Consider the following 27,436-nt stretch of genomic DNA (forward strand, 5'->3'; position numbering starts at 1 on the left):
GAGTGAAAGGAAATATCAATATCATCGTTCGTTTCGCGCGTTTTCTATACCGTCTACGGACGGTTCGATCACCATCGGTGATACGCGCGTCGGGACGCTCGTGCGCGCGATTTTACCGTTTACTTCGCGGAATCGGACAATTTCGCGCCGAGGCGGACGCTCAAGACGCGCGCGTCACTTACCGGTGAGAGTAGGAACGAATCTCTTCGCTGCCATCTTGTGCTTGGCGATGGAGATGACTTCTCGGATTTTGAGCAGGAACTCGATGGCAGCCGGAGGTGGGGCCTAAGAAAACGCCGGGCTGTTTTCAAATTATCTTGTCGAGTGAATGAAGACGCGCCGCGAATGGGAATAGACTCGGCGCTCGCGCTTCGAGGGGTTCATTAAAACATTCCTACACCTCGAAAACGTTAAACTTGCGCGGATGACTCGCGCGAATCGGAAATTCCCCCCCTCTTGCACCCCGTTGAACGAAGCGGACTCACCAGTAGTAACTGTCGATCGAAGTACGCGGGATTGAAGTACAATTTCCTCCGTTGAGCACCTGGAAGAACCGGTACATCCTGCTGATGTGGGTTGTCAGCCGTCTCCACGACGCGTACATCCTCTTCCGGCAGTCTCTCGCCCAGAATAGAACCCGTCGCGAAGAGCCCTTCCGATTGTTCCAGATAGACGCAGTGCGGATGAACGATCGCGGACGTGATCTGCTGAAGAGCATGCACAGCATCGCCAAATCGATGAGAGTTCATCGTCACGAGAACGAGGCGAGCCCGTAATTGGTGAAGTCGCGTCGTCTGAGGAGTGCGGCAAGCTTACCGATTATGAAACTTACCTCGTCTCCGCGCGGCGAAACCTCCAATTTCGCGCGACCGATCACGGGCCATCGGATGACTCGCGTGCCACCCGTGCGTGCCTGTTGTTATTAACGAGTCGATTCGATCGATTTTTCTCGTTTTTCCCTCGGCCGAGCCATTCGGGGGCGCATTCTGCCGCGGCCGGACGCGACGCGACTCACGTTCGAACTGTTTCAACGGGGAAAGAGATTTCGCGCGGCTACGCGGAGACTGGAAGCGGCTCGCAGAATGCGCTGAAATTGTAGTGCGTGATGCGTTCCAAGCGGCACCGCGCGTAAAAGTGGGATACACCTCTGCCTACTTGGAATGGTACGGGCTAACGGAGCGCAAAACTAATGCGCTAATTGGATGCATTATTAAACCGCGCGCGGCGGTCCCAGAATGGCAGACGAACGCTTCTGCGCGCGGGATGCGGACGCTCGCTCGGCCGATTATCGCGATCACGGGGATACGAGAGAGTAATTTTCTTCAAGTTACTGAAACGATGTCCGAGAGATACATCATCGGCCGGGGAATGTTCGAACGACATCTGTTAGATATACAGGGTGAGCCGATCGCTATTACCGCTACTATCTTCGAAAAAGAAAAATATTTTATTAACGACTCGGTGAGAACGGAACAAGGTATTATATTTCTAGGTGCTCGAAATGATGGCCAATGGTATCAATGCAATTAGATAAATGCGTTAGATAAATATGATAAATTTTCCTTCTACTCTCATATATCGAAGATACTCAAGGTGGTAATAGTTACCGCTTCACCATGTATATTAGAGGGTATCCATAGGTAATCAAGTATTTACAAGATTCTTATTCTTATTTAGTTTCTTGAGCTGCGTAGTACATAAATAATATTTTCGTGATGTACTATTCAAGTAAGACATTCATTATATCATTGATTAAAAAATAAAAGCTTCGTCTACAGGGATCTAAACGTATTTAATTATTTCGAAATTCTTGATTACTTATATATTGGGAGAAATAATCCTAATATATATATATATATAATATGATAATAAATAGTCTTACATAATATTACACTTACGTTTTCGAAACCCTGCTCACTGTCGCTCGGAGGAAGATCATCGCCTAAATCGCTCTCGGTAAGTCCGCTGTTAGTGTCGCTCTCGAAGTGTCTCGTAGCGACCAACAACGGATTGCTCTTCACTAATCCGCCGCCATCTCGACCGCCGTCCAGAGTGACGTGCGCTTCCTCGATGGATTTTCTCTTCGCTTTTCTGCTGTGCAGGTATAACGACACACTGGCCACGTATATAAGGGCCAAGATCACGGAAGAGAGGCCGATAGCGGTGTACTCCGTGGCTGATAGACCTTGGGAAACTTGCGACGTCGACGCGAACATCACTTCTCGTACGTCTAATACAAAAATATATTCTTTAATTAACTTTTTGTAACTAGAATAAAACTTTTTGTTACTAGAATACATTTAAATTTAACGCATTAAAAATATATAAAACATACAAAATAAATGTATGTGGGTGTATTTTATACGTCCAAATTTTTATTATTATTAGGAGGTATTATTGCGTAATATAGTGGTTTCTTCCTCGTTATACGTACAATTTTTCGACGGTGAACCGGCCACCCTGAAGGCCACGCAGGGTGTAAAAACCCCGGGATACATTGACTTCGGCGATGCGTCTCTACAGACCAGCTTGACCGTCACGACTCGTCCCTCCGCCGCGTCTCTCAGACCAGCTTCGCCGATCCACTGTCGACGATCGATCGTGAATAATGAGTGGCAACGAGGATCGCGGCAGGTTTCATTATACATTAATACAAATTTACCGCAAGACGCTCACGCGACGGGGCGCAAAAACCAACAGCATCGCAGATGCCGCGTCCGATTAATTACGCAAATTCCCGCGACTGTTCGGCTCGCTTTTTGCGTGTTCCGCAGCGTTCTCGAATTATAATAGTATCCGTCTGGTCGCTTCACGTGCGCAAGGGAATTTCTTCCGTTCCTCCCGAGCGCCGCCGAACGACCGCGAGCTAATTACGGTGATTGAAGGCTTCGGCTCCCGAGGGCCGCTGTTCCGCACTACTCGAGCACAGGTGATACACCGGGAGCATTTTCGTGAGTTCGCGTCGTAAGCCGCCGGCGCGTAAATATCATATTTCTTCGGAGCGCGGTAATCGCTCCCGTACGACTCCGTCCGCTACCTACTCGCGCGACTAATTGCGATCTCGCACCCGTATAATAACCGGGCGATAAGTTACCGCTTTTCGTCCATCTTACGCATCACACGGACCTGGAGGAATGTCCTGCCTTCGTCTCGGAACAGTCTGAAGGGCGGCTCGGCGTCGGAGAGATTCCTCAGCTCGGACCATCCCGCCCTGCCCAATTGCTGGGCACCTGCGATCCCGCACACAGGAGTGGTCACACCTAGTTATACGGCAGATAATTTATGTCCGTGTTAACGTATCGAGAGATGGAGAGAGAGAGAGAGAAGGAGACGAGCGAAGCACGGGATAACGAGAGGAAGCATGCACGTCAACGACGGGAGATGCCTTCCTCGAGACAGGCGCGTGGACACAAATTTCTCACTCGCAAAAAGCAGAGCCCAACTTGCCGAGTCGAAATCTTGGCCCTACGTTAAATCATTTTAATTCCATAATTTCCACAAAAAGTTCCACAAAAGTTTATTTCATTATGTATTAAACATTATTCCTAAACCAAGTCCTTGAATATTTTCCACACATAGTGTTATTTCTTTCAAATAATTTATTGTTTATGACAACCACTGTAAAGTTTGGGTGAAATTATAAAAGAAATAATGTAGTTGAAGTTTGGAGTAACATATTCGGGAAAAAATTAAAACAATTATTTTTCTCCAGTTTAATCTCAATGAAAAACAAAAAAATATGCAAGAAACAAAAATATCCCTAACAAAGAATGAGGATAGACTTGGCGCGTGCTATTTGACACGAGCCACTTTACTCAACGACGAGATCACACGCGACGCAGATAATGTTCGCGTTTTGCGCCACACTCCGCCGGGCTAATCTCTGTTTAATGGTTCGCGCGTTGGAATTTACCTTCGAAGCGAATCTCCGCATGCGGATATATTATCTGTCCCCGCTGCGGCAGGAAGACGTACGGCACGCTCTCCACGTTGCCGTTGTTACTGACGAAACCCGCGACATTGCACTCTGGAAACACACGATGAGATTTCTTTTACTGAGTAACCCTTCGTTGACGAGACGATACGCGAATTTCGACGGGACACCTCGATAAGACATCGGTGGGATTGCATAATTTAACGGGAATCAAAGCGAGACAAAAACCGTACGGACTCGGCAAACAAGCGTTTTCCACGAAGGCGGAGAAGAATCGCGATGTTTCTCGCGACGCGACCGTTTTTTTTTTGTCATGCAACGCAGGCTCATCTCGCCCAACCATTTTGGCGGGGCAGCTTGTAATTTAGGGCAAAATATCACCTGCGGCCCACCGGGCTGTTTTGCTCATTTGAATAAATTGCGAGCATCCCGCGAGGCTTATTCGAAAATCCTCGCGAACCACGGGGAAACGCGGCGGGCTCGCACGAACGTAGAATCCGCGAGGGGAACGCGAAACTTTGACCGAAAACGGTTTCTTCCTGCGGGGAAAAGAAAAATCGAGATCTTTCCGAGATTTGCATTGATCAACAGTGCCAAAATTGCGGGAAATCTTTTTGGTTCAATAGCAATATTATTGAAACTAATACATCATGCATTGCTTTAATAACTCGAGTGGGGTTTCTATATGTTGCTATTTATTGAAGCAAGAAAATTTGCTTCATTTATGGCGCTCTTGATCAATTCTATTGATAAAACAACTTTTGTTTCCACGTGCATTTGCAAAACCCGTTGATGCTGAGAACTTGATTCGCGAGCTTGAGATTGCGATAAGCAGCTTGTCCCGCTTTGCGACGATGTCAGAGGTCAACGATCAGTCGATGTGAATCGCGATTACACCCCGGCGCGTACACGCAGCCTCCGAGCAGAGAGATGAATATTTAAAATACTTAACCTGGTATCTACTCTCGTGCGGAAGTATGAATTTAAATCGGGCTAACCGTGCAAAATTGATTATGCAAACGCATTCCGCGAATCAATCTTCGGTATTGATGCGCCGAGTAGGGGCATAAAATTCAATACCCTCCAATTTCGCGCGGCGCGTAACGTTTTGGCGAGGTGTATGTTTGCAATTTCTAATTTGCGCTGTACATTATTGGATAAAGAGTGTAATAAATCGGCGGCGGCCAGTAGGGTCTATTGGATTTAATTACAGCGTGCGGCGAAACCTGTTCGATCGTCCGGACGAGTCCGTTTGGTCATCACGAATTTACATTCTCTGTGCGAAAGCTCGTAACCGCCGACGGTTTATAAATTATGTATCAGGACACTATGTTCGTAAAGTGCAGCAGGTGGCAGCTCGAAACTCGATATCAAACTCGACATCAAACTCGATATCGTTTCACGCGCGACCGAGATCGCTCTCTCGTGATTAGCCGCGCTCATTTCACCAAGATACGCCACGCGTCTAAGTTTCGACTTTCTTGCCCGCTCGTGGCTAACTTAATTCCATGAAATATGCGCCATCGAAGATGGTCGTTCCCGCAGCGTATGAGCGTTGAATTAATGCGACGGGCACGAAATATTCCGAATTATCTTATTTCATTCACGATCTCATGCAAAGATCCGACGAGATTTGGAATCGATGCGTCTCCTCTTACGGGAATTTTAACTGGAAATTTGAAGTTCAAATTAATTCGCGTCATTTATTTATACCTGAAGATGCAAATTCACGGATTTCGTACAGACATTCTCCGCAGCTTATGAATTAAATAACGCATCGACCGTTTCTCGGCAACGTCGTATTTCATTTCAATTCCAAATTAACGAGAGAACCAATATATATATAAAGCATGACACGGACGACCTAAATTCATGTATATTCAGAATTTCGTAAAATATCTCTCTCCTCGACAACATTAGGGATCGATTTTAAATCGATGAGAGGACAGAAAACGAGAATTCCACGTAAAGGAAGAAGCATGTGAAGATTCCTACACTGAGAAGAAAGCAGTTGAATCGGTAAAATCAGTGGCGACCCTCATTCAAGAAATTGAATACGATATTTCTAATAGAACTGTATAGGATTTTTTATAGAATTTCTACAAAGAATTCATGTAAGCAAGTTATATATATATATATATCTTCTTATAATATTAGATATTCTATATTCTTGCTTATATATGAGAACAGAATCTTGAATTAATTTCTTTTCCTTTTAAACCCCCATAAATATTCAAGCAAGTGGGTTGTTTCACGACTCCTATTCGACGATTCTCATGACGAAGGTCAAGGAGATCACGAAGACTCTCTCCAATGAAGGCGTTACGACCCAAATCTACAAATATAAGGGAGAAAATTTTTTGCTCCGTGCATATTCTCGAACTCGTTCACGGCGAGCAACGTGAACAACGTAACGAATGCGGTCCGATTTACGTTTACCGCCGCCAATTCCAATTAACACTGTCGTACGCTCGATTCGCGCGAGAACACCGGCTACTTACTCCCGTTGGAGCCGCTATTCCGGCCACGGGATCTGGGATGCGCGCGATCCGGCGTCGGATAACGACCGGCTGATTAACGATCGCCGAGCCGCGGCTTAAGAGTCAGTCGCCGCAGCGACAGTCCCGCGCGACTTGAACTCTGACCCGCCGCTTAAGACGGCGGATCCACGAAACTAGAAGCGGCGTCCGGTTCTCTATGGCCGGGTGATAGATAGTGTCATCTCTCGCGCGGGGTATCGCTGAGTTATGGCCTGGGGACTCGATAAGGCTGATCGTGCTTGCAGTTAGGTATGTCCTCCTGACGCGCGTATGGTTTCGCTCGCCGCATTTTTGTAGCTTGTTCGTGTCTCCCCCATTGCCGGCATTTAAATCATTGATCGCGCGCCTCGTGAATTAGTTAACGACGATTACATAAATTTGTACGTTATACGTGACTTCGCCGCGCTACAAAAAAAAAACGGTTCACTAGACGAATTACGTGTTAGTGGGACAATACGCTGTGTTGATACTTTGAAAAAAAAAAATGCTACTGTTTAAGTAATGTTTACTTGATCCAAGTAAAATAGTCACTCCTATACCCCTTGGCAAATATTTACTAGAAATAGAAATACAACTGACTATATACGAAAGGTATGATATTTCTTTCATATAGACATTTACTTGTATGTGTTAAAATAACTGTGACAAGTATTAAATTCATAATATTCAGAACATCGGGATTTATTTTTAGAAAATATTGGACGGAAAAATTGAAATTTAAAACCACTAGGTCTCTTTAGTAGAAAAGAAATATTATATAATTCTATTAAATACACAATAAACAAATTCGTGTTACTTACGTCGTGAGGCGGCCTGGCTATTAATATTCAGATATCTCACGTTCATATTTCGGAATCGCTATTTCGAGTCACCGCGGAGGAGGATCGCATAACTCACTCGAATTGTCTCACGTCCGCCGTGACGGTAGTCCTTAAATCAACGGTGGCGTAATGCACGACGGGTTGCGGCTGCGTTATCTACCAGCGGGGCAGAACCCATCGCTCTTCGGTGACACGCGGCGATAATCCCGCGCTAATCAGCGAATTAGTTTAGCAGGTGTACACGCTTAACGTCCAACGAGATACCGGCCGCGCTTCCCGCCGCGACGATGATTGCGAACTTCAACGCGGCGCGCCGCGCACGTGCGTAGTAAGATCATCGATTACGCCGGCGACCGCGGCAACACGGTGGAAACGTATCGAGAATCGAACGATCGTAACGTTAAACGAATCGCTTTTCCACAGAAGAGGCCCCATCTCGGCTTCCTTCACGCTGTAACCCGACCGATCGAGCGTGAATTCGCGAAATTGCGACTCCTACGGGCTTCATTCGCGCAAATCGGAGCCGGATTCTTATCGCGATAATCGCATAATCACAGCGGGTGGCGAGTGATCATTCCACCGGGAGTCGGCTCGATGATGGAACACCCTGAGATGGAACACGCAGCGACAGTTTCCACACGGTGATTTCCCCGGCCGGGCGGCGCAGCGATCCGCGCCTGTTATCCGCGCGAACAGACGAGATAAGAGGGATTCAGAACTACGTTTTCAATCTGCGAACACATCCGCGACGCGCGGAGAGCCCGACGAGACGCATTACATGTCACGAAAGAATCCTAACTACGTTAATTACGGCAAATCATTATCATTCAACACGCACGGCACCGACGGCTGCAGGCGCAGCTTCCGGCTGTACCACCGCGGCGTGTCCCCGCGCGCGAATGGCCCTGACACCTGTTGCCGAGAATAACACGCGAGGAGATTGCGGCCTCGTACGTACTTTGATTAGCACGCGAGATTAATATCGCTGGTATCGCTCGACGAGTTGGTTAACCCTGCACTTGGTCGCGCGGATAACAGGTGTCGTCCACGCGGTAAGACAGTTTCTGTTCAATTTAACAACATTTCACATGTTTCAAACAGTCCACCCGAATGTTCGTGTTAATTTAACACGAGATAATTATGTCGAAAAGCAACATTATTTCCTGCCAGCGAAAGTTATGCACGAAGGTACAGGCGTTGTCAGGCTGCGAGTCGGAACGGATTTTTATCCCCAAATAATCGGCTTGCTTCGACGATTTTCGCACCCGGCTTGTAATCGAGATTCGTGCGGAAATAAGCGGAAGCGGACTCGAGACTCGACATTATGCGGGGTCGTCAATCAAGGTCGAAAAGGAAAGAAAAGAGAGAGAGAAGCGACATCCAGAAATTTCCTTTCGCAGAGCCGTGTAATCGATCCTGATGCAGAAGCCGGATCGTGCCGCGAGGTAGTCCGCCTTTCTCCGGGGGAAATCGGCACCGCTGCTCATTGTTTCTTGCGGTACTTCTTTCAGCGGTGCCGCGACCGTGCCGATACAAATGCCATGGTTGGCTTTCTCGTTCTGCTGCCATTCGTTGGCGAGTTATTCCGGCGAATCGTTTATTTATTGGTTGCAAAAGAGGCACGACGCGTGGCCTTGGAAGCAGCCGTGGTGCGCTCAACACGACCACTCGGCCCCGAAGAGCCCGACGCGGAGGTCTTCCACCTTCGCTTCGTCGTTTCTGTAATACGTAGGTGTACCGCCAAGGGAACGTGTAATTCACTTCTGGGGTGGCAGAAGCGCTACGACATGCGTTCTACGTAGAGCGCGATGATCAGCGGCTGGAGACCGACGTAATTCATAGTAATCTCGCCGAGTAAATACGTCCCGAGCAAACATCCTCCATTTCATTCAATAAACCCGACCTTCAACTCCAGGATAACGATTGTGTAATTTTTCCCAATCGAATCCCAGAAAATGTGGTATGCGGATGATTCGCTAGAAAAATGATTCTTCCGATTACAATTTTTTTATTACGATGATTATAATTACAAATATTTTCACTTCAGTGTATGTAACTTTTAAAATTACGAAAGTGCGAAATTTTTTACTTTTGGCTCCTAGGGAGAAGTTACATAACCGGCACCTTGACTCCGCCTCACGACTGCCGGAGACTTCGGCACGAGCTTCATCGGCAAAGTGGAGCGGACCGGTAGGGAAGACCGGTCGGTTACTTTTTCGCACAACGTCGCTTCTTGTCCATAAAGACCTATTTGTTATTCAAAGCGACGCCGAAGCAGGTAACAGTCGCCAATGAATAATATCCATCGCTGACGACCGGGCTGCGCGAACGCGATGGCCAAGTGTGCTAATAGTGCCTCGCCTTATGGATTATGGCGTTAAGGTATCTCGGTGGACCGTCAGATTCAGGCGTGTGCGCACATTAGTCAAGTCAACAGCTTGGGAAAGGCTCATTGGGGTGTACCTCGCACCTCCACCTTGAACCTCGATTTTGCGTAATCGATACGCCATCAATTATCACGATTTTTCCAACCGCCGAAAGGCGGGAGAACGTTACCGGCCTTACCGGTCGCGAAATCCGCAGCGCTGTCTGTCTCCCGGCGGACAGGACGAGATGCAGGGGGGAGAGAGGGAAGAAAATGGGTTTCAGCAGTGGTATAAAGCAGTGGCATTCGGTCGTTGGATAAAACGATATTTTCTCGTGTTCCCATGAATATTAGCAGCGTGGAATTTATCGTACCGCGGAGACACGCTACAAGTCCTCCCACATAAATTACTCAAAACTCTGATACATTCTACACATTGCTCCACTTAACTCTAATACATTTCTTGTACATTAAATAAACACATTTATATAAATATTTAAATAAAGGCATATCATACAAAAAGGTTACTGTAGGTCTCACAGACCGAGTGTGTCAAAATAAATAGCAAAAAATAAACGTGCCAACGAAGAGTTAACATTATTCTCCCTGTTTCTCCTTGTCAGCCTCGCAGCTGACCGCGTCGGTTCAGATTGAAAATTTAACGATCATCGTTCTAAACCGCGTAAAATAACCCTCGTTCACTCCGGCAAAATGAAAGCCAATTGTAACGTAACGTAATATATCATTACGGTGTGCACGCTTTATAAGAATGCCGTATTGCGACGTTTGTTCGCACATTAGTCGCGGCAACCAGCCTGAGAACGAGAATCTCAGCGACCATTATCCCAAAGCTGAAATTTCCGTTCTCATCCACCACCATTTACCATGATTGCTCCTCTCTTCGCACCTACTCGCACGTCCATGCTGCCTTGTTCGCGCCGTTCGAGCAATCTACACATATTCCGTTTCCTATTAAAAAAAAATTTCCGGGGTCGTATATTTTTTTCTGCATCAAGATTATGAGCGCATGATTTATCGGAATAATTAATATTACACATAACAGCGGCACAGTCTGTTCCCTCGCGCTTCAATCATATGAAACATCCGCCGTAATCCATAAAATTTCAGGATATTCACAACGGTACATCATTTCGCAGAATTCCATCCCGCAGGTGTGCGCAAAAAAAAAATTAACCCGTCTGCGATCGACCGCGATGATCCTTGCTCGAAGTCGACACGAGCCGCATCGTCATCGCCGCTTGAAATCACGATTTTCATCTCACATTGGCATTGATGATTTAAGGCCCCCCGTGACGCGGATCATCCTCACGGCAAGCGTGTGCGGTCAGCAACGTCGCGATATCTTCGTTGTTTCCGGCGCTAATTACAATGCCGGTGACAGATACTCGTGATCGTCATCGTCGTGGTCATCGGTGATCGGTCCCCGCGTGATATACCGACCATCTGCCGAGAGGAACTCCACCTCCAGAAAAAGGACCAGGATAATAATTTATGAACGGTGCTGGACGATCCGAGGCGCGCACATTCGATTTTTTTTATCTCGATTATATATCGCGTCTGCTTCATCGAGCGTTTTTTTCCCTTAGGCGCACACAGACGCGTGGCAACACGAAAATCGTTGTCTAGTTGAATCCTTGTGAGCGTTCGGCACCGTTCGACACGCGATGCTGCGCTAATTAACCCGGCCGAGAGACGAGCCGGACAAAAGACGAGACCGCGCTATGTTCGGCGGTAACCTTAAAGGTGGTGATTAATCGAGTTTTAACCCTAATTGGAGTTACATCATGCGATCTGTAGTCGCTGGTGTATCGCTGTCGGGTGCTCAAAGTTACTTAACGTCGTCGGTCTACACGCACCGTGCGTTGATTTGCCACCGAGCTGGTGTCTCGACTGAAATGTTATCTCAGTAGTGATTCAATATCGTTAACGTCGACTCGCGCAATTAAAGTCAACCCCCAGTCCAGCAAATATCACGCTTTCTCGATGTAGCTAAAGTTCGCGATTCGCGCGTGACGCAACGAACGACGACCGCGCGACTCGCTTCATCGGTGAGAAGTTCGGCTCGCTACGCGAACAGGTAGGTAGCGAAGATCTTACCAGGTGGCAGACGATGCGCGGTGGCAGATCGCGGGGGAATGAAGTTTCACATGTTTAACACAGAAACACGTACTCTCGCACGATTGCATCATTACTGGAGCGGTTGCCGTGCGAGGTGAGGCAAGAACCTATCGGCGCCGCGGAACCGCGAGGTGGAATCTTCGCGTGACCCTCCAGGATGAACTCTGGAGCCCATGGGGAGATACATACACGGCGTAGAGGTAGCGGTGAGTCACCGGGGATATATCGTCTCTAGGTGGAACCCCGTGGTACAAGCCGAAGATCGTTAAGATCACGGCCTACAGCTAGCGGAAAGCGCGACCACGGCTGTGAGCATTGTGCGGGCACAACAGCGGGATGTCCAATGCATCTGCCGGTAGTTAGATTGACCCTATAATTACCTGAGCCGACACCGCGCTTCTTTCACTCGCATACGATAAGTAATAATAATGTGCTTCAATGCATATCATTGCAAAGCAATACTCGATGTCTCTCGGAAATACGAACCGTCGAGACTTGTGGTTATCTCTCACTGAGAGGAGAAACATTATAAAAATAAAAAAATATTTATTCAGTGTAGGTATTGATATAACTTATTTACTTATGTGTGTGTGTGTGTGTGTGTGTGTTGATATACATAAAACATTTTTTGGATTTAGTACACGTTTAAATCGAAGAATTTGAGATAGAATTAGATTTAGCCAAATGCATGTGTTAATAGTATTCATCGAATAAATAGTTTTTTACTATTTAGATATTTTTCCGCAGTCGTCCGCGTCCACGTAACGCATCGCCGTGTCGTTACGTGAGGCGCACCGCGGACTTCATGCCCCGGGGGTACGTTTTGCGCGTCTCCGTGCACGGCCGTGACAAATCTGCGAAATACATAGACCGAGGTTGGCGCGAGCTGGCCTGGGGGTGTTTTTTTGCGACGTGCGATTTAACGTAAGTCTCGTCGAACGAGTGTTGTACGGCGCGGAGAGTCTCCCTCTTGGAGCCGCTGCGAGGAAAGATCAGGAAGCGTCGTTTGCGCAAACCCGCCGTTCGTCCCGCACAATTCTCGCGTTCTCGACGAAATTATAATTATCTGTCGAGTCGACACGTCGGCGAGGGCAGCCCATAATAAGGAAACGGGAAACGGCGAGGGGCTTTTCCGCTGCGCGAGAATCGACACGGTTTTCAGCCCGCGGGCGGCCGAGCGTCGCGAGCGCCGACGGACCGCTCGAATAATAACGGCGAATAACGCCGGGACGCTTCGTGGCACATGTAACGCGTCAGGCAACGTCCACCGGTCCGTCGTTAGAAAACCCGGAGTCATTAGAAGACGCGAACTTTGCACCTCGAGCGCGATTCGAGCGCGCGTGGCAGCGACGACGACTCGAGGGTTCTCTCTTTGCGTGGCGACTTGCTCGTACGACTCGTCCGCCAGCACGGAGGAGGACCTGCGATGCGTGGAATAAATTAGGGACGTGATGCATTTCGTTTATTGTTGTGCTTCGCTGAGATCGAGAAGCGGCGAGGAACGCGTGCAGCTGAGCGAAAGTTCATCTCGAGCGTCGCGAAGTGAAATCCGGGATACGGGATTCTGTTTGTTGCACAGAGAAACAGTTTTTTGTTTTAACTTAGCACACGCATTTGTTTGGCGTGGATTTGTTTAATGTAAATAGCATAATTTAACATCAAATATTATTTTGTTCGCATGAAAATGTTTCACCAGAGTAAACCATATTATTCGATGAAGAAAAAAATAGTATTACTTAGAGGAAATATTTCGTTTAGGATAAAAAGATGTATTTCATAATACATCAAATATTGCTCCATTGAAATAAGAAAAAAAGTTATCTAATATCTCCCTAACACAGTGTTGTTTGTTTCAAATAATTTATTGCTTGTAACAATTGTAAAATCATAATTTGTTACCTTGGAAGCATTCGGAAATATTCATTTTTCATGTTTCCACCCCAGAAAAAAATTACGTGATTATTACCCGGAAGAAGAATTTCGGCAGATTTCTATTCAGTCAATCGTTCTCGATTATCTCAATCGAGTTTCAACGTTGCCGAACTTCTCTGTCACGACAACAGAGATGCCGGTTCCCACTCGGTTATGTGAACTGAGGTGATTCTTTTCGTGCCTGCTTCTCTTCGTTCGGCGACGGCTACCTGGGCAGGTATCGTCGTTGTGTACCCTCGATCGAGCATCGGGGGAACCAGAGGCAGACCCACAGCGGCCTCGTGCGAAGTTACACGCTGAGACTTTCACGATTCGCTTATTTTAGTCGTGAGCTACTGTCCCTGTTTCGCAGCGCCGCGCGGGGATACGATCTGTTTGCGCGGCGAGTGGAATCCAACATACTGATGAAGGTAAATGAGAGAAACTCTCGTGCTCTCGTGCGGTAACGGTGCAGCTACAGAAAAAGCGGATGCTGTTGGTACAGCAGCGCGCGGGAAACATCACGCTGGAATTATCTTGTTTTGTGTAAAGAAGAATTTCAACAAACGGGAGCTGTCGGAATCACGTTGACACGACACACATACCCGACGCACGCGATGCACGAGTGCGACGTAGTGCGGAGGGTTCAGTAGCGATCGCGATGATTATTTGCATTAGAAGTTTACATTAGAGATGGTTAATCTCGAGAGAAAGTAACGAGATAATTACCATCGTGGCGGAAGATAAATACCGGTGCCGGACGATTGCGATAAGAGGGCCCATTGAGCATTGTGAAGATTATGATGTAAGATTGAGCAAGATTGGGCCTGCTTTAGCTAATAGACGCGGCCCTCGTCACGAACGCAGAAATCACCAGTCTCGTGTTCTGTTATTATTCATAGAGCGCAATTCTGTACGGGTAACCGGCAGTCTGCCGTCTTCCTGATTGCGCCGCGCGATACCTGTTTTCAATTTCACCGATTCGATCTCGGAGGTAAAGACCGTGATAGACATCACCATTATCGCGCGGATCTTTCCTTTTATAGGTATCTCCCGAATTTCAATGCTTATTTGTTCCGTTGGGCGGAAAATTAATATCAATTCAAGAATTCTCACATATTAAGCAAGAATATGTAATCTTATATAAGACGCGTTTAACCTCTTTAATATCATATTTCAATTAGCGTAGATAACACAACCAACAGTGGTCGATAGCATGCGCGATGTTATGAGTATTTAATGTTTGGAGTTTAATCCACCGCGAGAAGTCTGAACTAAAGTACAAGTTTCTTTTCGCTAATGTTTCTCAGTGTGTTATTACAGGTGAGGATCCGTTTCTTTCCTGGGTCAGATTCTCGGCACTCTGCTCGCTTACGCGCGTGTTCCGCGTGTAACCCAACTCACACACGCATACGCACGCACGCTTCACCTGTGTTACAGGCGAAGAAATTAAAGATTGATGACGAGCGCCGGTGCAAGGTCATCGTCGAGGTCGCACACGGGTTCCCCTCCTGGCCAACAGCGGGTCAGCAAAGAGACGGTTTCATGCTTGATTACCGTAATTCCGCGTTTCGTACAAAAACATGACGTTTCGCAAATACCGGGACGAAAAGTGATTTGTCGCGTTAATAATGCAGATCAATCATCGCGAATTCGTTGTCATATCATGGGAAATTACGATACGGTGAATGATTGATTTTATCGAAGGAGATCGAAAAATTGCAAGAGAATTTAAGGACTGGCGGAGTCCTGGCAGTCGCCTGCATCAATTTTGCCGAAGGATAAAAGTCAGCAAAAGAATTAAGTGAAGTGCAGAAGTTAAGAATATATTATATATATTGCCTATTAGTGCCGTATTTTCAATGGTGTATCAAGGGGGCCACTCATCAATTTAGTATTTATTAAAAGCAAAATTACGATCCTATACGTTTAAATGCAATTTAGATTAGATTTTTTGCAATTTCATCGTTGTTATAGGCAGTACATTTTTAAAAGCGAGATCTTGGGAAAAACCCGCTTTGCAAGCGATTGCGAGGATAACACGAGAAGATCATCGAACGATATTCGCATTGAGTAGGTCCACAATTAATTCGTCAGCATAATTTGCGGTTGAGACATCGCGCCGGAATTGCTACAGCTGATTCAACATAATCAAAGGGTACCGCTGATCCGACTAATTGGACTAATTTGCAATTTGAAACGCTCCGAGAGACGGACGATAATGCAACCTGGCAAGCTCAGCGCGAGATTAATAGGCAGCCTTGCCTCCTCCGGGAAACCGCCAGCTACGCGCTCCTGATTTGCACCACTTGGACTGCTAAATGATGCAACCATGTAACGAAACGACGTGATGAGAGGTACTTAAAGCATCCTTATGATCCACGATAAATGCGACGTCTGCGTTAAGTATTGCGCGTTTAACAGGACCGACGTTACCGGGCGAATTTAATTACCGCTATTTCGCATCGCCTGATCGCGAATGAGCGTGGTTACGAATTAAAATTGTAACATCCCGGCGGTCGTTTCTTTTCTTTCCGTGTAAAACGTGTGATTTGACATCGCGTCGCGATGTCTCGCAACGTGGAACATGTCCTTCCACGATCCCTTATACGTCCCGCACGGAAATACTCGCGTAACGAGGCGTTGTTTCACGACCGTTTAGTCCCCTTTCCTCCCCCTCCCTCCCCCCTCCCTGACAAGGAAATTGTTTTGACGCGCGTCGCACGCCAAATTATCGTGCTAATAATGGACCCGTGGCGCGCAAAAACATCCCCGCGCTATCTCGCAAGCTCTCGCTCTTCCACGAAGAGTTTTTAATCTGCGGCCCCTCGTAAATTCGCCGGTCTTCCGGCAAAAGATCGAGGACAACTCCGATCGCGGTCATCAAGCAGATTAATATTAATAATAGCGGTGGCGAAATGACAGACCGCGGCCGGACGCGCGATATCTCCTGTCGTCCCGAAGCTAACGCGGTTTCCTTCAGGTTTTAAAGACTCTCTATGATCATGGGACAGGTGATAAGAACATTTTCGCGCCTAGATAGCAGAAGCACACTTACAGAAAAATCTACTCCCTTTCCCAGAAAAACTTGCAAGAAAGTCTCGAGAAGTGCGCGAACTGATCTCCAATTTATTATAGACAATTTTTTGTTGTGGAACACTTAGTTAAAAAACAAAACGAAAGAAAAATTGTCATGTAGAAATTTCATACATTTTTTTAGCATTTACTAGACGGTTATATTAACTTCTGTTTAGTAACTGAAGAATAAAACTGCTTGGAATCCCAATCAAGATGTTATGTTTTTCCTGCAGTTACTGCGTACAAAACATGCGTAAAATCTTAATCCATTTATTGAATGAAAACAGAACAATAAATGAAGAAAAAAACTATTAGTAAACAATGCGATTAACTATTATTAATAATTATTATTAGATACAATAATTATTATCATTTATAATTTTATTTTTGACGATTATTATTTCTTTATGATTAACTATTATTTACTACTAATTAATAGTTGATTAATAAGCAAACCTGCTGTTCATGAAATGACAGTTTTGCCCTAAAAGCACCCATGAATAAAACTCAATCAAGTTCCTCGTCCATTTCATACGCAATATTGATATAATTAATGAGAATGCATTAATATTAAATAATAACGATTTAAAAATAAGAGAAACTGCATACATTTTCACCAAGATATTTCTACAAACATATTAATAATAAATTATGAAAAAATTTATAAGAAAAATATTTCATCCGTGTCTCCTTTTATTCTCTCTTAGTTTTATTTATTTTCTCCGTCTCCACCTCATTCTTGCTTATCCCTTTAACGGGAATTTTTGGAAAGAGCAGAGCGCAGTTTTTGCTCCTATTAGCCCACGAATGCATATTACATCGGCGGTGCTTTTGTCGGCAGGGTCGGCTCACGCGATCCAAGTGTGCGCGCTCTTTTACATCGAGATCGGCACGGCTCGCGCTGCCGGGCCGCGCTTGTCGTGGTGCTCGTAAATCGTTCCGTAATCGATGAGTTACGATTCGCGGCCAGTAAGTAAGAGGAATTGACCGGCCATTCGCCGCTTCGGCGGCCGTAGCCGCCGGAGCAAAACTGATTACCGCCGGCCGCGGCGTGAGTTTGGCAACATTAATTTCGATACGCCCGCTCCTCCGCCACCGTTATACATATTTTACGCGGTCTTTATGATGTGCGACGTAAGTTATACCGCGGAGGAGAGAGAAAGAGAGTGAGTGCAGCGGGACGCGCGAGGAAAAAATCAACGCAGTAAGTGGTTAAAGCCGATGCGTGTGCGGCGGCGCGCGGGACGACGCGGGGCGAAGCGGCTCCGGTAATTTGGGGTGTTTTAGTGCGGCCGGAGAGCCGCGGATACGGCAATAATGGATGATAATGGATTGTCGGCGATAAATAATCGTAACGAGAAATTCATTATTTATAATCTGAATAGTTCTTTGTACGCGTCCAAAGTGGTTAAGTGTACGGAGTTTATCAAAGAAGGAGAATGATAAATGACTATTACAATAAATGTCGCGGCGCACAATGCGGTTCATCAGTGTGCTTTATTACGCCGGCTGCATAATCGTTGCTTATCGACGAGATACGTCGTGTCGTGAATTGATACGAGAAGCATAAAGCGATATTAATTAGAAGATGAAGAAGAGACAGTATCTCGATGCTATCTATCTAGAGAGAGAAAGAAAGGAAATCTCTAATCATGGAGGACCACCGACAGTCATAAATCAGAATCGATGAAATATGATTTATTCGTCTGACGGAAGGCCGACTGGAAGTGGCAAGCGTGTGCGCTACTGTTTCAATAAATAATCCCAAGACATTTTCACGTGTTTGCGCAAGTCGAGGGTCGATATAATCTTGATTAATAACTTCGGCTTCTCTCTGGCCCATGTTCAAATTGAGAGAAATCATTTGAACCTCTAGCCAATCATTGTGTTATTTATAGCCGTGGTCATCACGAATGTACATTCATGCAGAGACATTTGAAATTTCATTCGCTTCGTGCAGTTGTAGCAATATATTATCGTTTACTCATTTTTACGGTAAACGCTCCACTGGACACCGACGATATTTCTTGGGTCGTGGATTCACGGTTTTTTTTTGACATTCAATCTTTCAATCGAGCGTCCCCTCTCCCAATCATCATCGGAGACGGTCAAGACGGATTGCCCAGTGTGGAGAAGCAACCCGCAGCGAGACAAGTCGCTAACGTACACATCGAGTGCATACGCCGCTTAATGCTCGCACCGCGTGCATGGCAGCCGATTTAGAAACGCAGGCTGGGCAGACGGTTCATTCGAACAGCTGGAGTAATCATTTGCGATGACGCGGTTCGATTGAAAACGGTATGCTCGCGCACCGAGAAATCCGCTCAACCGTCAGCCGAGGAAGGGGAGACAGAAAGGTAGCTGGCCGAGACGCGCTGCGAAATTTGCCCAATGTGGGAGAACGAAAATATAAAAATCCGGTTATACGTGGACATATTCCTTCTCTTTCGAGATTATTTAAGCCAAGTCCACCAATCATACGATTAATTTCGCCTTTGTGATCCGTATTAATAGTCGTTACTTGGAGTTTTTCTCACGTGAGATAATCCGATCAGAATTTGGAATTAGATCTGAGTTCAGTCACATAATATATGTATATAAGAACAGTATACAAAATGTATCTGAACTTCACCGACAAACTCGCGGGATAAATTCTACATAAAAAAGTAAGTTTTGGTAAATAAACGTGGTTGTATTTACATAATTATTGATATTATAATACTATAACTTTGAATGTCTAGTTTCTTATTTATTTACAGCACTACAAATATACCGTGACACATCTTTTTATGACCTTGTAACGATAATTGTGAATCTCATCAGAGTCTAATTTAGTACTTCAATTATACGATTTAAACGAAAAATTGAGGTCCAACTTTGACTTGAAGTCTGAATATCTCACGTGAGATAAGTCTCAAGTAACGATTTTTAATAGGGATCTAAATAGCGCGCTCGAATAGGACGTTGCGCGGCAGTAAGACGTCCCGAATATAGAAACGGTATCGCGACCGACGTCTACTGTGCGCACGACCCAGTGATATTTGCACCTCCGGTTACCTCGCGATTTATATCGCGCCGATTAACGTCTCGTTACTCCTTCGACAAAAGGAGATATGTATCGGCGTCAAAACTGACTTATGAAAATGCACGGGGGCGGTATTTATCGAGCGAACGCGCGTATCGCCTCTTACGCAGCGGAACGCGGCGATCTTACGGTCACGGTAACGCGTTAACTGACCTTTCACGATAACGATCCCTATCTGATCCGGTTTTTCAGGCTTTATCAGCTTCATACCGCCTATCTGGTTCACGCACGAAGGCTTTCCGGAGATGTAACTGATTGTTTCGCGGCGGAACGTACGAATGCGACCGAGGCGCTCCGCATTTCGAGTATATCAACCGAGGTGATGCCCCGAGCCTTGCTTCGTCTATCCACTGATGATCGCGCGAAACACTGTGGTTACTGCAGTTTCATATGGTTACTTACGGCTCTACGTATTACCGTAATTCCGCACGAGCGCGTCATGCTCGCGATTACCGTGGCAATTGTAACGCGTCGATTGCGATTTTTCACACATTGACGGATATACTCGTCAGCGGACGAGCCGAGACGTCTCGGCTTCGTGCGGCGCATTCGCGTCATTACACCCGATTCGTACACGAGTAAACGTACGTCGGCGCGTCGCCGATCTCATTACCGGAATAAATCGCGCGTTTAACCGCCGAGGAATCGATTTCGGCGTCGCGATCGCCGGCAAGCGGGTCCCCCTTGTAAATTATAATAAGCCCTAACGTACACCCGGCAATTTATCAGCAACCCCGACAGTGCACGCGAAGATACCCCGCTGCGTACACGCGCCGTCCTCGTCTTCCGCCCCCCGTCGTATAATTACGTTCTTTCGCGCGCGACGAAAAAGATGATGCCGCTTCCGAGGTACCAGGCCGTGTGGTATTCACTTAGCTCCATTCCCAAAGATCGTCGAGAGTCTCTTGAACGAGGGAAAATCGATCGGCTTCGAGTCGGGCGACGAGGAGAAGACGGCGAGGAGGCGCGAGGAGACGCGCTGGAAGAAAAGTACAGAGAGGAAGGGAAATTATTCAAATTCACCCGGCGGCTTAATCGCGTGCTGTTCGCCATATGCATGTAGGTAAATATTAAAGCCGCCGAAATTGCATTGGCCGAGAGGTGGACTCGCCATTTTTGCGGTGTCCTCGCCTCTGCCTACGGCGGCCAATCGCGGTCTGCAGCTTAAAAACGGTATCTTCGAGATGTACTTGCGACAGGTACGCTCGCCGGCCGATGAACGGCGAGACAGAAAGAGAGAAGCGACTTCCAGGGAGGCCTACACCTGGTGGCTGGAATACGCGACCACCTATCGCGGACGACTTCGATTACCGGTCGCTGCGTGAAAATTAATGACGGTGTAATAAATAATATTGCGGTATTATTATTAATATTACGGCAAAAAGGGGCCACGCATACACAGCACAATCAGGGACGCGAGGCCCGGTAATCATACGCATCTCCCTGCTCTTTATGGCATGGGATAATTATATATTCAACAGTGAGAGAGAAGATCGAAGCGGCACTGTTGGCCCGCGGAATTCGATGTTTTGCACTTATGATAATATTTCATTCTCGCGGGAGGGAATAAAAGGATTTCGCGTGACGCTGCGGTCTTTCGGGTGTCTCGGCTACTGAATCTCAATGTCCATTGATATCATGATCGTCTCGCGGTAAAAATTGTAAGTAGCAGTTGGTGCTCTCCCGCGCGCCGTCTGGCAACGGTACGTAAGAAATACAACGTTGATTTGTGCGGAACAGTCCGCGAGCCACGCGTAATTGCGATTACACGAATGGCGTGCAGCAGCCTTTCAAGATTAATCACGTTGATGAATACCGCTGTGATTCGTAGCGACGAGCAGCTCTAAATACGAGAAAATTACCTTTATAAATCCACGTCCGCGGGCCGAGAACTTGCTACTTGATTTAAATCAGCTGGCGAAAAAGGAAGCAACGGAAGTCGGATATCGTTAACGTTCAGTGATTGAATAATCACGTAGTACCACGATGCGTCGCTAAGACGTAATAAATGATTTCGTAATCTGTTACGGGGCATTGGTCGCGAGCAAAAATAACACGCGTGTTCACTTTGAAGTGCACTGAGAAAAAGGCACTTCAACATTTTCTGTGAAATAAATCTTATATCCCACGGATAAATTTTTAAATATTTTTTCCCTCAGTTCACAGACGCTATAATTGGTTTTCACATCGAATTTCCTGAATAGTTTGAATGAGATTCCAAATTTATTTCAGATGCAGGTCGAAAACTTAAATAAATTAAGAAATTAATGTTTCGATCAATGAATTAAAGAAATTAATGAAATAAAATACAGTTTCGCTCACCGAGAATATCGTTGACGCATATATGGAGGTCTTCTCGGAAAATTGGTAAATCAAAGTTGCACTGGCACGTGCAGGAACTGTTCGGCACAAGAAGACTCGAACCTGAGGAACTTCGGGAATAAGGACTGGCGGTACCGCTGCTGAGCACCGTGCAGGCTTCCGTGCAAGAACCTGTAAGCAACGTTTAAACAATTTAAAGAATCCAAGGTTTTTCATTCTAAAGTTGATTCTCATGAATCTGTGATTAATTGAAACTGTTGTGATTGACAATTAACTCAATCGCCAGAGCCAACATGGAGAAAATAAATTACGATGTGCGACGAAAACGAGAAAGTTCACTTGCTCCTTCGTTGTAACTGTTTTATAACCTCTATTGTTCAAATAATTATTCTCTGTCTTGTGAACATGAATAGAATTATTAATTTTGTTTCCTTGTCGGCCGACGAATTACATTGTTAAGTTGCCGTTGGCAAATCTGCTAGTTAAAATTCGATTAACTCAGCAATAAATGAGCAAACATAACCCTAAATAATTTTTCGTTTATCCATCTATGTTAAAATTTCCGATCTTAATTAAAGGATACAGAATATATAGAAAAACAACATACCAACTCATAAGAGCACGCTGTATAAGAGTAACCTAATAGACCTACGTGTGTATTGTTTTGACGAGAAACACGTCATTCCAACGGTCAAACACGCACATACGTGTCCGCTGCCATTGATTGCAATCATTAAAGAGGAGTGTAATAAGGAGCAGTTGCGCGCGCATTATTCAGTCGTGCTGAACAATGGACCAATGAGAGAACTCGTTTTTGAAAAACATGTCTCTCATTAAACCGCCAGTTGCAACCTGAACTGCATCGAGAGAAAAGACAACCTTTCTGCCCACAACCGTTCATGAATTTTCCAGACTTTTCGGCTTTTCATACATAAAATTGCGCTTTTTCGTAAGTATAATCGTTAATATATTAGTTAAACTGAATAGCAGCTTACATGTCGACATATCTTATATGAAACATTTTGTATGACAAGAACGAGGTCGCCGGTTTTAAAGGAAAGATTTTTATGTCTCACACAATATTATCAATTTGCACTATTAATTGGTAAATAAAAATGTGTCCTTGATCATCAATTTATATTTACATTGTATTAGAAATATTGACTTAAGCATCTGAATAATAATCCATGAATACGAATTAATTTACATTTTGAAGCGTCTTATAAGACGCTATCAATCCGATATCTTAGAAATTATTATTATGACATTTAAAGAATTGCTACTAGCAATTATTCCCTAATAATGGTCAATTAGTTTAATTGTCATTTCGCGAAAGCAGTTCTAAATAATTTCTCCAATATATATTTATATCGGAATTACCGATCTTAATCTTCAAATATATATTTATATCAGAATTACGGACACAGAGTATGCAATTGAAATATCGTACGATAATTTTAGAGCACTCTATACATAGAAATAACGTACACATGAGTCTTTATATGGTTTGTCCTTTTGAAGGTCGCGCGACCGCCGAACAGTTACGCGATACACGCGAGTGTGTACGTGCTGCCACCATTATTGCAATGGACGCGAGAGGGAATGTATCGGCAGAGGATCGCGCGCGATATTTTCGTGCGTTTTCGCGCCCATTCGGCTGTTCGTAAGTGAAATTACGTTACTTCGCGAGCGTGTTTCATCACGTCGAAACGATCCTAAGCAACGGGAACATGGTAAAACTTTTTGCGCACGATATTTTCGTGAGTTTTTCGCGCCTATTAGGCCGTTCGTAAGTGAAATTACGTTACTTCGCGAGCGTGTCCAATCACGTCGAGACGATCCTAAGCATCGGGAGCGTGGTAAAACTTTCACAGGTTGATATTAATATTCCACTAATTGTATTTCAAATAGAGACATTTTCAAAGTCTGTGCCAAATATTTCCGTATTTTTCATTTGTTGATATGGAGTAATCTCTCTACCGCTAGAATCAATCGAATAAACTACTTTTTGTTTCATATCTGGCAGAGTTCGATCGATTTCTGCGTAGTTCCAGAGGATGCCGAGATGGACAGTTCCTGGGAACACGAATGCTGCACCGGAGGATCCGGTTCAGGTCGAACAGGATCGGCTCGAAAGTGAGTTTACAGAGTTTCTTTATCCTGAATCTTTTGCCTTGAGAAGTAAAATATTAGTGACTGGGTGAAGATCATTAAATTTTGACAATAAGTCAATACCTTTCGTGCTTAATCTAACGCTTTTTCTCATATTTACGTGCGTGTGTTTGTTAAGCCTTTATGTGTCTTCTAAATCGAATTAATATTGTTTTGTCTTAGATTTGGATGTAAGATATGGCTGGCCGTAAGTTGTGGCACAGTGGTGAGTCAAGAAATTGGACATGGAAATTTATAGGTGATGGATTTACAGATAGTAGATTCAGACAGCGTAGTATTCAAAATTGGGACATGAGACGTCTTTAAGGTGTCTCATGTCTTATGATTTTGGACTATCTGATTGTACTATCTGAATGGTTATTTATGAAATTCGTCAGAGTCAATTAGATTTGCATTAGCTTATAATTTTTGCATATATTTTTCATAAGTTCATCAATTAGGGAATCGTTTATATTTAAATCAAATTGCAGGATTGTATTGAACTATTATTTACCACAATTATAATAGATCTATTATATATTAATGATGATATATATATTATAACAGAACTATGTCAACAAAAATTATAGCAGAAGTACATATTATATTTGTAATGATTATAACATAGAATTATATTAACAACAATTATAGTTAGAATTATTACATGAACAATAATTCTAACAGAATATACAGTGATTCCCCGATTGTTTTAAACGATAAATAACGCACAGCAAAATTACGTGCGTAATTCGAGATTATTTCGTCTTCGTTGATGCAATTGTCACGATTATTAATTTTTTCACGTTGACTTCGAAATCATTGCAATTTGTAACTTACAATTTGTTTATATACAACATCTCGTACTAAATACATTACTATCGGGTTCGAGACATCAAATAAATTTATAGATAACATTTTAAGAAAGATCAAATTTTGCCGAGGAACTCGATATATTTCCGAAACGCCGTTAAGACGTAAATTTTATTCGTGTCGCGAGTGAAGAGAGATGGGAAAGTGTTGGACAGCGTCTAACACCTATTTAGGCGACGTGGGACGATGTCACGAAATTCCGGATTCTTGAGAAGGACGCGGTTTGGAATGCAGCAGTGAGATTCGTTGATGGACTAGAACTTGGACCTGGCTGGATCTGATTGTACATCGCTCGACAACGCTGGACTTCATCATGAATTAGTGAATGTTTGTAATTATGACGCTCATGAAGCAACTTTAATATCCGTAATGCATGCGTAGACGCAAATCATTGACTACTGACGAATGAAATAGAATCATTGATATACCAATTAAATCGAATAACAATTTACGTTGAATATACATTGATGCGTTTTACATGACATTAGCAATCTGCAATTTTCTACATTATGAATTTATATTCTGACTCATTTTACATGACACTATCAACCTGCAATTTTATATCTGGTCATTACAACGTGTCTCATATGACGCTCTCAATCTGATATCTTATCACAAACATACACTTATTAATTAGCTTTACAAATTATCTTGCTTTACCTCATCTCGTTCAACCGCGTAATTGTAGTTTTGCTGATGCTGGTTATCACGTTTTTCGCGTTGTATACGTCAATACGTATTATTTTGCGAATATACGTTGATCGATACATCCGCGTGCGTGTATGTATGTCGGTAATCAATAACTCATTCATGTGCCAAACTCGTTTCGCAAGTACCTCTCGGTGATAAGCAACTCTCGAAAAGACGTATAGTCGTGGTTGAAATTTGCACGTTCTGATCGTCAGGACGCGCCGTATAATCCAAGCGAGCAAGGACAGGTCAGACAGCTGTCAAACCGTTACATCGTAATTTCACGGTTAATCCGTTACAAACGCTCCTTTTTTTTTATTCTTCTTTCATGCAGCGGTTGTGTCACGATTTCGCGCAAAATCGTCCTGTAACACGTTCGGTACCTCTCGAATCCGTATCATTATGCTTTCGTGTACCGGAAAATCACGCGGTACTTTTGCGCCACGCCACTTGCGCGGATCATGCTTTACGAGTCCACTTCTCAAAAACCGAGGCAGATTACCGAAATGCAACGTGTCATAACAAGTCACCGTTTTACGTTATTTACATTGCAAAGAGACCGTTAATAGATATCGAAGCGATGATTGAGGATAGAACACAGGTACACAAAAATCCTGTTTCGAGAGAACTGTTTCAGAATTGTTTACTTCATCGCGTATAAATGTATTTAGCGGGCCAATTATTATTTTATCAATTGCGTGTCAACTGCAGTTGCAGTTGCTTTCGAGTGTCCTGTGCAACGAGATAAAATATTTTCGATATCGCGATCCGCTCAGTTATTGCCTCGTGTGAAAAAAGAATCATCGCGATTTTATATTATATCTTAAATATTTCTTTGAATAGACTGGCACAATATGCCAAAATAACAAATTAGATTAGCGTTAGTATAATCGTACACAGAGAAAAAGATTTCTTTGGATTTAATAAAATTTCTTTAATTGAAGTAAATTTGCCTTTTGGAATAGAATACGATTCTTTTATTGAAAACGATGTCTTCTAAATAATACTGTTATTTCTATTAAACAATATGGTTTATTCTATTGAAACAATAACATTTTCACTCAAACAAAATGATATTTGATATTAACTTGTGTTATTTATATTAAACAAACCCAAGCCAAACAAAAGCGTGTACTAATTCCAAAGAAGCCTTTCTCTGTGTACCGTAACCAATTACGGTTCCTTCGACGCCATATTTACCTTCGATAGTAAAGATATCTCCATCGGTGTGTCTGATGACCGACAATTCCTGGCAGTAGGCGACTTGTAGGAGGTAGAAGTAGCTCGCGAGAACGAGAGCTAGCGGACGCATCTTCCCCACAGCATTCTGCAATGACAAATAGGTAGCGGGTCGTAAATAATCGAGCGCGATACGCTGACGATTGGTGGGATTTTACGCGTTTCGTTAAGAACACGCGCAACGACGCGACGTTCGAAGCTACGACCGGCCAATAAGTCATTGAAAATATCCTGAGAATTAATAGCCTCTTAATTCCGCGGGATTACATAAGAGAGAAGGAGAGAGAGAGA

The 27,436-nt window shown here is 44.5% G+C and overlaps 1 protein-coding gene across 1 annotated transcript in view; it reads right to left on the reverse strand.

The window, feature by feature from the left end:
• LOC106749315 overlaps window positions 1–27,218 on the reverse strand; it is a 31,478-nt gene extending 4,260 nt beyond the window's left edge. Inside the window, exons 1-8 of the mRNA XM_014628639.1 lie at window positions 27,107–27,218; window positions 22,196–22,366; window positions 3,914–4,027; window positions 3,127–3,260; window positions 2,435–2,585; window positions 1,899–2,230; window positions 486–707; window positions 183–285 (exon numbers count right to left, since the gene is read on the reverse strand). Of these exons, the coding sequence (XP_014484125.1) occupies window positions 183–285; window positions 486–707; window positions 1,899–2,230; window positions 2,435–2,585; window positions 3,127–3,260; window positions 3,914–4,027; window positions 22,196–22,366; window positions 27,107–27,218 (1,339 nt within the window). The remainder of the gene's footprint in view (window positions 1–182; window positions 286–485; window positions 708–1,898; window positions 2,231–2,434; window positions 2,586–3,126; window positions 3,261–3,913; window positions 4,028–22,195; window positions 22,367–27,106) is intronic.
• Window positions 27,219–27,436: the final 218 nt, after the last annotated feature.

The sequence above is a fragment of the Dinoponera quadriceps genome, unplaced genomic scaffold (assembly GCF_001313825.1).
Source record: "Dinoponera quadriceps isolate SergipeBrazil2010 unplaced genomic scaffold, ASM131382v1 scaffold3579, whole genome shotgun sequence".
Taxonomy (NCBI): Eukaryota; Metazoa; Arthropoda; class Insecta; order Hymenoptera; family Formicidae; genus Dinoponera; species Dinoponera quadriceps.